General features: G+C 45.0%; 1 protein-coding gene across 3 annotated transcripts in view; it reads right to left on the reverse strand.

The window, feature by feature from the left end:
• prr36a (proline rich 36a) overlaps positions 1-14,584 on the reverse strand; it is a 39,659-nt gene that overhangs the window by 12,141 nt on the left and 12,934 nt on the right. For all 3 annotated transcript variants that reach the window (XR_011473711.1, XM_023970240.2, XM_023970154.2), the window contains exons 2-3: positions 11,185-11,936; positions 10,791-10,881 (exon numbers count right to left, since the gene is read on the reverse strand). Coding sequence is in view for 2 of the 3 variants with exons in the window: in XM_023970240.2 (XP_023826008.1) it covers positions 10,791-10,881; positions 11,185-11,836 (743 nt within the window). In the remaining variant the exon portion in view is untranslated. The remainder of the gene's footprint in view (positions 1-10,790; positions 10,882-11,184; positions 11,937-14,584) is intronic.

Raw genomic sequence — 14,584 nt, forward strand, 5'->3', positions numbered from 1 at the left:
TGTCTGCCTGTATCGCATCGCTTAGTAATTTTCTAATCCCAGCCTAGTGGGGGAAGAGGAAAGCATYCAGGGAATGATGGAGTGGGAAAGCGTGATTGTGGAAAATGAACAGGATGTGGGTGAGGGTTGCACTCACTGAGGGTTGAGAGTAGTACTACTCCAAGGACAGAGAGGAGACTAAATCGATGGGCTATTAAGCTCCCAGGCAAATTTTAGGGGGTTAGAGGCAGCGGACGTGAGCCCCTGATCCATTAAACACTCCCTCTTCTTAACAGTGGAACTCAACCTTCCCAAGACTCCTGGGTTGTGTTCAGTAGGTACAAAACTGAACAGTAGGTAATATACTTGTCTAATAGTAATAAACACATTTTCCTTGTGTTGCAAAACCTTTTCCATTGCGAACATGTAATGAACATGACCCTGGGCAATACTTAATCTCTTGCCCTCCTCTTCCTTTATCCCGCTAGTCTACTGTTTGACCTCCTGACCTGAAGAGCCAAGTGGTCTTGTTGTGGCAGGTGACTGTATAGCCATACGCTTAATCAGCCCCTAACAGATTCGAGGTCAGTTTCAAAATTACCCCTCTCCTGGTTGAGGTTATGGATTTGGAGAGGGTAAGCTGAGCCTAGATCTGCCATTCGTTCACTTTAAAACAGGTGCCAGACAGCTGTGGAGAAGCCACAGGATCCAGACGCGACCTTTTCCAGAGCAAGGCAGTGCCCATCCCCCTGCATACTGCTGAGTGGACTGAATGCCGATTATCCTTAGGCTATGCAACAGCGGAGCAGGGAATAGTAACATCTACAGAGCTATGCTTGGATACATGTGTGTGATACCGGTGTGTGCAATCTACATGTACAGACTGGTGAGGCGTTCACATTGACAGGCTTGTGCGATGAGTTGTAGCCCATGCTACAAAGCACTAGAGTAACCTACATTCAAAACAGTAGCTTAAGAACCAGGTGTAATGAAACAAAGGCAGCGCTGTATTTGTGCAAAATCGATGCTTTGCATATCATTTCTATAGAACAGATTCATACGTACACAGCGTCTAAAACAAGAAGGGATAGGAAACGTCAGAGGAACCGAGCGTGTTAGGGCCTTGTTGCGATTCAGTCAATTACACCAATATCCGTCATGCTGTTCTGCTGTTCTTTTGATTGGTTCGCCATGGTTTGGACACAGCTGACAACATAGATGAATTCATAATGACAAACGTACGGTCGTACGAGGGGCCGTTAGTGGTCCGGCCGTACATGCCTGGCTACACAAACGCCTCTCCCAAAGCGACTCAGTCAAACAATGGCCATTTGTTTCCATTTGTTAGCAGGATCAAAAAAAAGGCTGCGGAGACTCAAAGGCCTTCAGGTTGCGCCATTATTATACTGTAATAGGGTGAGTCGATGGGACAGAGGGAGCAGGACCTTGATTGTATGGTAAAGAGCAGAGAAATAAGAAATGCTGTCCCTTCAGATGACATGGGGGAATTAGTTGACAGGCGGGGTGAGCCGCGTTAGAAGGGATGGCATTAAACGAGGGAGGAAAGGAAGAAAATAAGAGGTTGGGGTTAAGAAAATGACAAACTGAGGCGCGCAGTGATGAAATGAGCGAGCGACAGAATTAACAACATGATGGAAGATAGAGGGAGAGAATGGACAGATGACAAAAAGCACATGGAAGCATATTGCCTTCCTATCTGGGTGAGTTCCACGTAGGGAACGCGAAACGACAAGAGCACTAAATTAAGGTGGGGGAATGGAGAGCGAGAGATTTCTTCTGAAAGGGAGGGAGAGATGGAAGGGAGGGGAGGCGAGGCCAGTCATCTGTGCGTACAGCGTTAACCTCACATAACCCTCCATCTCGTCTTCACAGAGACACTCAGAACTGCCTGATCCTCACAGAGGGAGTCAAGGAGGGATGCGAGTCAAAGCTCAGTGGAGTCCATACAGTATTAATCGCTTGGGTGGCACTGTAGTTCAGCGGCTTTGGTATATTTGTTGTGGCTACAAGGGAATGGTTAGTGTCAACAAGGGATTCAAAGCCAATACTTGGTTGATATGCCTTAGTGGTGCAATAGATTCACAGCCGGTGTGAGGATACAACAACCGACAGGTGTATTCAAGATGTCGCCAAGGAATCCAATGGCAATTAAATTATTTATACACATGTGATGACATCAATAATACAATAGGCTGTAATATCTATTGGGTTAGCAACTGATCCAGAGACAACCCATTTACTGAGGACTTGGTTACTATACTATCATAATGTGTAGAAGGCATCTGCGCTAAACAGTAACTATGCCCTGCCAAGGCTGGGGACAAAACTGCATGGTTTCATCCCCAAAGTGGGAGAGAGAAGCTGGGACAGGAACATTGTGTGACTGCATTGCACAAGAGCTAGAGTGACAGTCAATTGTCTCCTTTTAGTTATTCAACAACTCTGTTATACTGCACGTTTGAGTCAGACTGCAAGTGAAAAGGTATCTGACCTGCATAGATTGTCATCTAGTAGATCACATGAGGTGTAACTGCCATTTCATTACAGTGACCATTTTGACAGAAATTCCCATATGGATGGCTCTCAACACACATGACCTCATCTTATACAACACCCTAGATTCCTCCCATTCTCAGAGGGAGTCTTAAGGCCCACCAAAATGACAGATGCCTTCACGGGGGAGGGAGGGGAGCAGCGGGAGGGTTGAGAGGGTGCTGGCTAAATTCCTGGTACTGTAAATAAACAGAAGGAGAGATGGAGGGATGGGGGTTGGGCAGACAAACTGCTTAAACAGGACAAGGGAACTGTCTCCAGAGAGAGAAAAGGAGAGAATACAGATACAGGGAATTAAACCCCCCTCCATGGCACCCCCCCCCACTGTGGCCAGCCAGATAATCAAGCCATCCAGCTGTCTGTCAGACAGGCTAGTGACTGGTTGTGGGGGGCTCAATCTCCATCACTTCTGACAAGAGATGCATTAGGGCAGGTATTCCCAAACTGGGGTATGATGATTCACATTTTAAAATGATTTTTGTTTTAAATGTGTAAAAAAAAGAAGCCTAGTTTCACTGCCAAATATAAAATGAAACCACCTAGGTGTTCAGCGAAATAGCAATGTCAAATACAGCTAGTCAAATAATTAACATCCAAATCARATTAACCTTTACACTCTCGCAGAAATCCACTAACGGTCCGTATGTGGCCAAACGTAGCTGCTGCTCATTCCATTTGCTCGAAAATTGATGAATGGTTCAAAAAGGCCCACGTCGTCAGACACACATACCAGGTCTACTGGTAGAACTACTACTACTACTACCAGCACTACACCTGCACCTGTCGACGACAAGTTGTCCTGTTTCCACAAGCACATCCAATGCTAGCATTAGGAATTCTACATTTGTTGTTAGCCCAGCTAGCATGGACACTGACAGTTGTGAATCTGATGCAGCCGAAGAGCTACTGCCCCCTTACCCGGGAAAGCACCCCCGAACAGACAGGGACGTTGGACCATCAAAGAAGCGCAAATATGATGAGAAATAAATTGATTTGGGGTTCACTTATATTGGAAGTAGTGCCTTCCTCAGCCACAGTGTGTGATATGTGCAAAAGTACCATCTCACAACTCGATGAAACCGTCACTCTTGGGCAGACATTTAGAAACAAAACATGCCAATTTGAAAAATAAGCCACGTGAGTTTGAGTGAAAATTAAGACGACTTTTGAGTAGTAAGACATGTATAAAAGCAACAGATACCATTAATAAGAAGGGGCTGGAAGAGTCTTATATGGTGACCTACCGAGTGGCTAGGACAGGCAAGCCCCATACTATTGTGGAGGACATCATTCTTCCTGCTGCCACAGATATGTCTGGGACAATGCTGGGGGAAAAGGCCAAAAAAACTATACAGACAACGCCTTCATCAAACACTGTTTCACAACGCATCAGTGACATGGCAGGAGATGTTTTGAAACAACTACTGCTTTGCATACTAGCTAGTGAATTCCATCCGTTAAAGCTGGATGCGTCAACAGACATGGCAGGCCTGGCACATGTCCGTTACGTTTATGGGGGGGGGGCGACGACAACAGGATAGGATATTTGTGAAGTACTCGGCAGCTTTATGTCAAATGGACTTTGGTGGCCAAGATGTGTTGGTATCTGTACTGATGGAACAGAAGCCATGACAGGGAGACCTAGTGGAATGGTAACACGCGTGCAAGCAGTTGCTCCCAACGCCACTTGGGTACATTGCAGCATCCACCGAGAGGCTCTTGCTGCCAAGAGAATGCCTGACAGCTTGAAAGACGTTTTGGACACTACAGTGAAAATGGTTAACTTTGTTAAAGCAAGGCCCCTGAACTCTCGTGTATCTTCTGCATTATGCAATGATATGGGCAGCGACCATGTAAAGCTTTTACAACATACAGAAGTGCGCTGGTTATCAAGGGGCAAAGTATTGACAAAAAATTTTGAACTGAGAGACGAGCTTAAAGTTCTCTTTACTGACCATCATTTTCACTTGTCTGACCGCTTGCATGAGGACGAGTTTCTCACGCGACTGGCCTATCTGGGTGACAAACTCACACTCATGGTTTAATAAATGTATCGTATAGTGTGTGTGGCAGGCTTACAATGAAAGCAAAAAACAACATTTGGGTGCACGCTGACCCTGGTGCTAGAAGGGGTACGCAGCTGTAGGTTGAATGTTTGAAGGGCTACGGGACTATAAAAACTTTGTGAACCACTGCATTAGGGGATTGGTGGACTCATTCACCTGGGGTATGTTCAGTAGGGAACACAGTAGCAAAACATTTTGGAACAGAAAGAAACTTAGCGTTTGTTACGGGACAAGTTCAGGTAGAACATTCCTCTTTCACAGTTTCAAAATGTTTTTGCCCTACTGAACACAACCCAGCAGTGTGTGTGCTAGAAGCATGGCACGCGAGGCCAGGTGTTAAAACAGCTCTGCGACGCCTCAAGCTACCAGCACATCTGCTAACTTAGTTGACAACCTTTTCCCTTTAATCCAATATCATAACTCACCTTGCCAGTTGCCAAACTACCCAATCCCCTTGTTCTGAGGCTCCCATCCAATCTCACTCTGTTTTGTTGCGACCCGTTTGTCTGTAATATATTGATATCTGCTTCTTATCCAGTACAATTGATTATTTCACCCCTTAGGGCAATTAAGTTAATAGTTTAAGGAAACCCTATTTCTCTGCCAATGTGTAACTAGGGCAACGTACTATAGGCCATTCTTTCATCTCGTTTTGCATTATGGGCCGTCTGACATTTTTTTTGCAGGTGGGGAAACAGAACAGTAATGTTATGCTACATTTAATATATGAGCCCCGTGCCGCATGCCCTGCTCATAGACTCATGGAAGGGCAGCAGCAGTCACAGCTATGGGTGGGAGAGGCCTGTTCACTAGCCCTGGCTCACCCAGGGAGGCAGGAACAGGGCCCAGCATGGATAGAGAGACAGTCTGGCTGTCACACACAACCTGCTTCTCCTGTCGTCAAACACAAGCAGCATGATCTCACACACAGCTCCTAATTGTCAAACACGCACTGTATACACACAGTGACATACTTCTCCATGTTGTTAAAAAAAATCCAAAAAAATCACCCCCCCCCCACACACCTGACAAGTCATCACACACAGGAAAGAAGCCCGACGTCATAATGTTCCCAAACAAGTGTCATTCCCTCAGGGGAAAGTCCTGTAATCATCCCACATCTGCATAATTCAAAGGATAAGGACACATGCATTAATAAAATGGGCTGAGATTAAGTACCAACCGAGGCAAAACTAGCTCTCTACTCCACAAGTTTAAGTAGTGCCAGTTTAAAGTCCAACACAGACCTGTCAAAACACCAGCTGAAAGAAACAACTCGTACTTGTCTTTAGTCTAACTAAAGAAGGGGTGGTGGTGTGTGTTCCCAGTTTCAGGAAGAACAGATTAAACTGGTTTGAGTCAGTTCAACATTTCACCTCATAATAAAAGCAGAGTATTAGGGAGGAAGTGGGAGAAGAGAGATCAAATTGAAGCTAAGAGCTGAACAGTATGTCCTGTGGAGACCTGAGTGTGGAGTAATCGTGATTAACCCAGTACCAAAGTCTTCCGCAATTGGTCAGATGCTCGACTAAGTTCTGGGTTCATACGCAGAGAAGAGAAGATCGGTTTCGGTCTTCGTTCTAACAAAGAGCTCCACCCTCTCTTTGCAAGTTACAGGCAAGTCTATGGGCCAAATATCCACCCCCAAAATTCAAAAGATGCAAACACCTGCAAAATCTTGATTTGTCCAAAGCACTAGAACTAACGCTGCTCATCATCTCACGCGCCGTTGTCTTATGACAGATCTACGGTACCATTAATGTAGTCTGTCCACGAGAGATTAGGTGTGGAGCCATACTGTATAGCGGGTGTATCCCAATAGTCTAAAACAGTGGTTCCCAAACTTTTTATAGTCCTGTACCCCTTCAAACATTCAACCTCCAGCTGCATACCCCCTCTAGCACCAGGGTCAGCACACTCAAATGTTTTTTTGCCATCATTTTAAGCCTGCCACACACACAAAACATAAGAATGAGTGTGAGTTGTTACAACCCGGCTTGTGGGAAGTGACAAAGAGCTCTTATAGGACTAGGGCACAAATATTAATATCAATCATTTTGCTCCTTATTTAGCCATCTTACATTTATTGTGAATAACTCACCACATGTTAATGAGAAGGGTGTGCTTGAAAGGATGCACACAACTTTGCAATGTTGGGTTGTATTGGGAGAGAGTCTCAGTCTTAAATCGTTTCCCACACAGTCTGTGCCTGTATATAGCTTTCATGCTAGTGAGGGCCGAGAATCCACTCTCACATAGGTACGTGGTTGCAAAGGGAATCAGTGTCTTAACAGCGCAGTCCTATCCAGAAATCTGGCAGTGGCTTTTGATTAAATTACATTTTCACAGAACCTCGTTGCAATTTCGATGAAGCTCTTGTTCAGATATCGGTAAGTGGACTGGAGGCAGGACATGAAAGGGATAACGAATCCAGTTGTTTGTGTCGTCCGTTTCGGGAAAGTACCTGCGTAATTGCTCACCCAGCTCACTAAGGTGCTTTGCTATATCACATTTGACATTGTCCATAAGCGTGAGTTCATTTGCACGCAAAAAAATTAATAATATAATGGAAAGACCTGTGTGATGTCCTTGTTAATGCAGACAGAACAGAGCTCCAACTTCTTAATCATAGCCTTAATTTTGTCTTGCACATTGAATATAGTTGTGGAGAGTCCCTGTAATCCTAGATTCAGATCATTCAGGTGAGAAAAAACATCACCCAGATAGGCCAGTCGAGTGAGAAACTCGTCATCATGCAAGCGGTCAGACAAGTGAAAATGATGGTCAGTAAAGAGAACTTTAAAACTTCTTGTCAATAGGGGGGGCGCTGTTTTCACTTTGGAAAAAATCGTGCCCAAATTAAACGGCCTCGTACTCTGTTCTAGATCATACAATATGCATATTATTATTACTATTGGATAGAAAACACTCAGAAGTTTCTAAAACTGTTTGAATTATATCTGTGAGTAAAACAGAATTCATTTGGCAGCAAACTTCCAWACAGGAAGTGAAAAATCTGAAAACGAGGCTCTGTTTCAGGGCCTGCCTATTCAACTGGCTTTTGTTTATCGATATGTATGCACTTCATACGCCTTCCACTAGATGTCAACAGGCAGTGGAAGGTTGAATGGGGTGTCTAGCTTGATCTGAGGCCGAATAAGAGCTTGGAGTGACAGGTCCGGTATTTTCTTTGTCTTCGACGGCGCGCGGGGGACCTCGACATTGTCTTCTGAAAAGCGTTCGGTATACATGGCGAATATCTCCAGCTCTGATTTTATTTGATACATATGAGAGAAACATCATAAAGTAGGTTTTTTCAAAGAGTTTTATCAGTTTATTCAACGTTTAAATGGGACTTTTGGAATTTTCCGTTCTTTGCGCCAAGAGATGGGAATGTTCGCGCCACAATGCTAGCCAAGGTTGCTAATTCGACAGAAGAAATTGACATTCTAAAACCAAACAACGATTTATTCTGGAAATAGGACTCCTTGTACAACATTCTGATGGAAGCTCAGCAAAAGTAAGACAACATTTATGATGTTATTTCGTATTTCTGTGTAATATGTTGATGCCTATTCTCCGCCGTGTTGGTGAGCTGTCTCACAATAACCCAAGCTGTATGTTGTGGTAAAGTTATTTTTTTAAATCTAACACAGCGGTTGCATTAAGAACCAGTGTATCTTTCATTTGCCATACAACAAGTATTTTTATGTAAAGTTTATGATGAGTTCTTTGGTCAGATTAGGTGAGTGTCTAAAATATCTCCGGACATTCTGGGCAATTGTTGCTACGTATTCAATGTATAACCACGATTTGCATCTCTAAATATGCACATTTTCGAACAAAACATAAATGTATTGTATAACATGATGTTATAAGACTGTCATCTGAGTTGTTCAAGGTTAGTGATTAATTTTATATCTATTTTGTCGGTTTCGTGAAAGCTACCTATGCGGTGGAAACATGGTGAAAATATGCGGTTGTGTGTTTGGCTATTGTGGTTAGCTAATAGAAATACATAGTGTTTTCGCTGTAAAACATTTTAAAAAATCYGAAATGATGGCTGGATTCACAAGATGTTTATCTTTCATTTGCTGTATTGGACTTGTGATTTCATGAAAATTATATTATATGAAATCCCTGTCCCGTTAGGCTAGGCTATGCTAGTCAGCTTTTCTGATGAGGAGGACACCGGATCCGGGAGGGTGATGAAGTAGAGGGGTCCCAGCTCGTCTCTCAATTTAAAAAAACGTGTCAATACTTTGCCCCTTGATAACCAGCGCARMTCTGTATGTTGTAAAAGCGTTACATGGTCGCTGCCCATATCATTGCATAATGCAGAAGATACACTAGAGTTCAGGGGCCTTGCTTTAACAAAGTTAACCATTTTCACTGTAGTGTCCAAAACGTCTTTCAAGCTGTCAGGCATTCTCTTGGCAGCAAGAGCCTCTCGGTGGATGCTGCAGTGTACCCAAGTGGCATCGGGAGCAACTGCTTGCACGCGCGTTACTACTCCACTAGGTCTCTCTGTCATGGCTTTTGCGCCATCAGTACAGTTACTAATACATCTTGACCACTGAAGTCCATTTGTCACAAAGCTGTTCAGTACTTTACAAATATTCTCTCATGTCCTGATTTCCAGTGGTTTGCAGAAGAGGATGTCTTCCTTAATTGACCCCCATAAACGTAACAGACATACCAGGAGCTGTGCCAGGCCCGCTGGGTCTGTTGACTCATCCAGCTGTAACGCATATAATTTACTGGTTTGTATGCTAAGCAGTAATTGTTTCAAAACATCTCCTGCCATGTCACTGATGCGTCGTGAAATAGTATTGTTTGATGAAGGAATTGTCTGTATATTTTTGGGGGGGCTTTCCCCCCCGCATTGTCCCAGACAGATCTGCGGCAGCAGGAAGAATAAAGTCCTCCACAATAGTATGGGGCTTGCCTGTCCTAGCCACTCGGTAGGTCACCATATAAGACTCGTCTAGCCCCTTCTTATTAATGGTATCTGTTGCTTTTATACATGTCTTACTACTCGAAAGCCGTCTTTATTCTCGCTCAAAAATCTCCCGTGGCTTATTTTTCAAATTGTCATGTTTTGTTTCTAAATGTCCGCGCAAGAGTGAAGTTTCCCTCGAGAGTGTAACTGTTAATGTGATTGGATGTTAATTATTTGACTAGGCTACCTATATTTGACATTGTGTTATTTTGCTGAACACTAGATGGTTTAATTTTATTTTTGTCAGTGAAACAAGGCTACTCAGGAGACAAAAAAACCTCACTCAAATGTATAGCTCCGTTAAAAAAATATAAATTAAAATGTGCAAGACAACCTTCTGAAGAAAAAAAACAAATTATATATATATATATATATATATATATATATTTAAATGTGAATCACATTTTTATTTGGCGTACCGCCGTTGGCATTGCGCGTACCCCAGTTTGGGAATACCCGGTCTAAAACAACCTTGTCTCCATCAAGGGATATGGTAGCCACTTTAGACCATTACTGAGACACACCCGTAGAGTTGCTGGAACATCCCAGCGAGAGCGCGACCAGAGCCCCAGTGAATAACTCCTGCCCTGGGGGCAATAACCCATGTTATTCAGTAACACTGTGGTGCTGACTGGGGCAGTGTGAAAGAGTTCTCTTCTGTCTATTTATTTATTTCTGTTAGTGTGACTCAGTAGACTAGGGCTGCGTCCCAAATGGCACCGTACTACTTTGACCAGGACCCATAATTCTCTGGTCAACAGTAGTGCAAATTATAATATGGAATGCCATTTGAGACAGTGGGAAACCTAATCCAATAACAGACCGGCAGGACACACAATGGCCACTTTACATCGATACTCAATTTAAGCTCCTCGCAAAACAAGTCGTTCACTGATCTGATTTGTCGAGTGATGCCTTTTGTGCGAAGCGGCTCCTCAGATCTTGGGGGATTGCATTATGTGTTGTGTATGTGAGGGGAGAGGTTTTTTAAACTATAAACAGTGCCTGGGTTTTCCCCCCTCGAGTTCATTCAAATGAGCATCTGCCAGCCACAAATGTCACTGCCCGGTAAATCACTTTGCATGCCCGGTGCTGTTCACAAATGTCACTGGCCCGTAAATCACTTTGCATTCCCGGTGGTGGTGCAGTCACGGGATAGGCTGCCTTACCTGGTTGTCTTGGAAACCGTCGTCCTATCGGGTTTGGCCGTGGCTGAAGTGCTGGAAGGCTTGGGGGCAGCTGAAGCTGCAAGTCTGGAAGCTAGAGGAGAGGGAGAGCGAATGAGAAAGTGCATGAAGAGAGAGATGGGGGAGGAAAAAGGTGGAATGAAGATGAGGGGTGGGAGTGAGGACAGAGGACTGGGATGAAGGATTGGTGTAGTAGGAGTTGAGAGCAAATGTGTCTGCAGCCAAGCACAGGTGGGTTTGTGTGAGCTCTAAAATACATAGGACAGTAACTAACTAGACTCAACACGGGACAAAGGAAAACAAAAAGCTGTCTAACCAAAACATGATTAACAAGACTAAATACTCGGCAGTATGTTTGTGTGTGCATAGTCCTCACCTGTGGTTTTGGGTCTGGCCCCGGCCCCATTAATGGGACCAGCAGCAGGAGGTCTCCTCGTTGGACTGCCAGGACCCATCGCCGCAGTCCATGTAGCGTTGGTTGGCCTGGTAGCAGAGGTGGACCTGGGGACTCCGACAGCCTTCCTGTCAGCCACCTTAGTTTGGGTCCTGACAGTGGAAGCGGCGGCCGGCCCCACGGACCTCTTCGTGGCTGCAGCTGACGCCGGTGCTCCGGCTGTGGTCTTCTTTTTGTCCAAAGCTGCTTTCTTGGCCAGGTCACTGGCTGAGGACTTTATTCCATTGGCCATGTGACTTGGGGCCGTGCCCGGACGAGAAGTGCTGGGTCCTGATGCCGGACCCGTTGTGGCCTTGGTGCCAGCTGTGCCTGGCCGTGGTTTAGCCAAGCCCACGGTCTTAGCTTTGGGTTTGGGGTCAGRTGCTGCCTTGCCATTGGCCTCCTTGGACGCAGGGGGTGCTGTATGGCTTTCAGGCTGCTCTGTGGTGTTTTGGGTGTCTTCGGGCTGTGATGGAGGGGACGGGGAAGTTGAAGGGGCTGGCTGGGCGGGCATCTCGTCAGTGGCCATCCCCTGGGCCGAGGGCTCGGCTCCTACAGCTTCTGTGGGCTCCATGGCAACCCCATCCGGTTTCATCCCTTGTAGGCCCGGCAACGGTCTCACTCACCGGATCCAGCGGCTCACAAACACACTGAAACCGGAGTGGAACCAACGTCCTGTCAACAACCTCACAGATCTGAATGGGGAGAAGAGAGATTCCGAAATGGTGACATTTCATGTTTGTTTATCATAGAACTACAAATACTGGTAGCAGAACTCAAGTATATTATCAGAATAGCCACACATGAAATCATGCAGTCGTAGACAAGTAGCATTTTAAAAACATTAGAACCAACGGAAATACCATGAGGCACATGGTCTCACCGAGGAATTTGAAACTACTGGAAAAACAGGAGAGCAGCCAGGGAAGCCAACATGAAGATTTGTTTCTAAATTGCACAGTCACTCACACTGTCTGATAGTAATACAATGTGAGCATCACAGAGACTAAGAACAAAGCATGATTAAAACTGTCAGAGTACTATTAAAAAAAGTTTGACATGCAATAAGAGAAAACAAAATGTCCTCCAGCATATATTGAGAGTGAGGGAGAGACCGTAAGGCCTTGCAATTGACAGACCGAGACGGAGACAGGAAAACCAGGACCACATGTCCCATTTGTTTGTGATTCTGCTGCCCAGATACTGACCACAATGACAGCCAGCGATTACTAAGAAAAGTCAAACGCTGGTTCTGGGAGGCCTCAATGGACAACACTGTGTGAAACAAATGTAGAGCGTGGATGGACATTTGGGGGGGATGAGCAGGATCTGGAGCTCATTAGCCTTGCTGGAGCACCTCGAACCCTGGCAGGCTGCTTTCCCAAGCAACGTGGCCTCCTCTCCCCATTGCTGCTTTTTCTCATATACTCTACTTTCCACCACCAGCCCTCCCACCCACTCCTCCAAGCTCCCCCTGTCCAACTGCCCTTCTACCCCAGCACCAACAACAATAGTTCATTTTTCTCCAGTATCCCCCCCATTCCCTCACTCCTTTTTTTCTTAGCCACTTGTTCCTCTTTCCACTACTCTACCCCCTCGATACGCTCTAAGATATGTTCAGTCAACAGATGGTCTGGGCAGAAATCTGTGTTTGGAGCTCAACAAACAGGCTTGGCAAGAGAGGAGGAAGAGAGCGCGAGAGAGAGGAGCACACGCAGAAGAGAGCAAGAGTGAGAGGGGGGGGGGGTGCAAGAGATGGAAAAGGAAGGAGGGGAAGAAGAAAAGAGGGAGAGCGTAACAAAGAGAGGGTAAGTTAAGGGAGCAACGGAAGAAAAGGAAGGGAGAGCAAGAGGGGGAAGGGAGAGAGGAATGGAAGAGGAAGGGACTGGGAGAGCAGTAACATTTACGCAGAAGCCATCTGACTGATGTCATCATTAATAGTTTTTGACTGAAACTTCAGTGGAGCAGATGGAGAAACCTATAGAGGCCAAGCAGCAACTCTATTCAGTTACTTACAGTTGAAGTCGGAAGTTAACATACACTTAGGTTGGCGTCATTAAAACTCATTTTCAACCACTCCACAAATTTCTTGTTAACAAACTATAGTTTTGGCAAGTCGGTTAGGACAAATCATTTTTCCAACAACTGTTTACAGAGATTATTTCACTTACAATTCACTGTATCACAATTCCAGTGGGTCAGAAGTTTACATACACTAAGTTGACTGCCTTTAAACAGCTTGGAAAATACCAGAAAATGATGTCATTGCTTTAGAAGCTTCTGATAGGCTAATTGACATCATTTGAGTCAACTGGAGGTGTACCTGTGGATGTATTTCAAGGCCAACCTTCAAACTCAGTGCCTCTTTGCTTGACATCAAGGTTTCCCGTTTCAAAAGAAATCAGCCAAGACCTCAGAAAATAAATTGTAGACCTCCACAAGTCTGGTTCATCCTTGGGAGCAATTTCCGAACACCTGAAGATACCACGTTCATCTGTACAAACAATAGTACGCAAGTATACACACCATGGGACCACGCAGCCGTCATACCGCTCAGGAAGGAGACGTGTTCTGTCTCCTAAGAGATGAACGTACTGTGGTGCAAAAAGTGCAAATCAATCCCAGAACAACAGCAAAGGACCTTGTAAGATGCTGGAGGAAACAGGTACGAAAGTATCTATATCCACAGTAAAACGAGTCCTATATCGATATAACCTGAAAGGCCGCTCAGCAAGGAATAAGTCACTGCTTCAAAACCACCATAAAAAAGCCAGACTACAGTCTGCAACTGCACATGGGGACAAAGATCGTACTTTTTGGAGAAATGTCCTCTGGTCTGATGAAAAAAAAATAGAACTGTTTGGCCATAATGACCATCGTTATGTTTGGAGGAAAAGGGGGATGCTCGCAAGCCGAACACCACAATCCCAACCGTGAAGCACGGGGGTGGCAGCTTCATGTTGTGGGGGTGCTTTGCTGCAGGAGAGACTGGTGCACTTCACAAAATAGGTGGCATTATGAGGGAGGAAAATGTGGATATATTGAAGCAACATCTCAAGACATCAGTCAGGAAGTTAAAGCTTGGTCCAAATGGGTCTTCCAAATGGACAATGACCCCAAGCATACTTCCAAAGTTGTGGCAAATTGGCTTAAGGACAACAAAGTCAAGGTATTGGAGTGGCCATCACAAAGACTTGACCTCAATCCTATAGAAATTGTGGGCAGAACTGAAAAAGCGTGTGCGAGCAAGGAAGCTTACAAACCTGACTCAGTTACACCAGCTCTGTCAGGAGGAATGGGCCAAAATTCACCTAACTTATTGTGGGAAGCTTGTGGAAGGCTA

Source organism: Salvelinus sp. IW2-2015, linkage group LG1 (genome assembly GCF_002910315.2).
Source record: "Salvelinus sp. IW2-2015 linkage group LG1, ASM291031v2, whole genome shotgun sequence".
NCBI lineage: Eukaryota > Metazoa > Chordata > Actinopteri > Salmoniformes > Salmonidae > Salvelinus > Salvelinus sp. IW2-2015.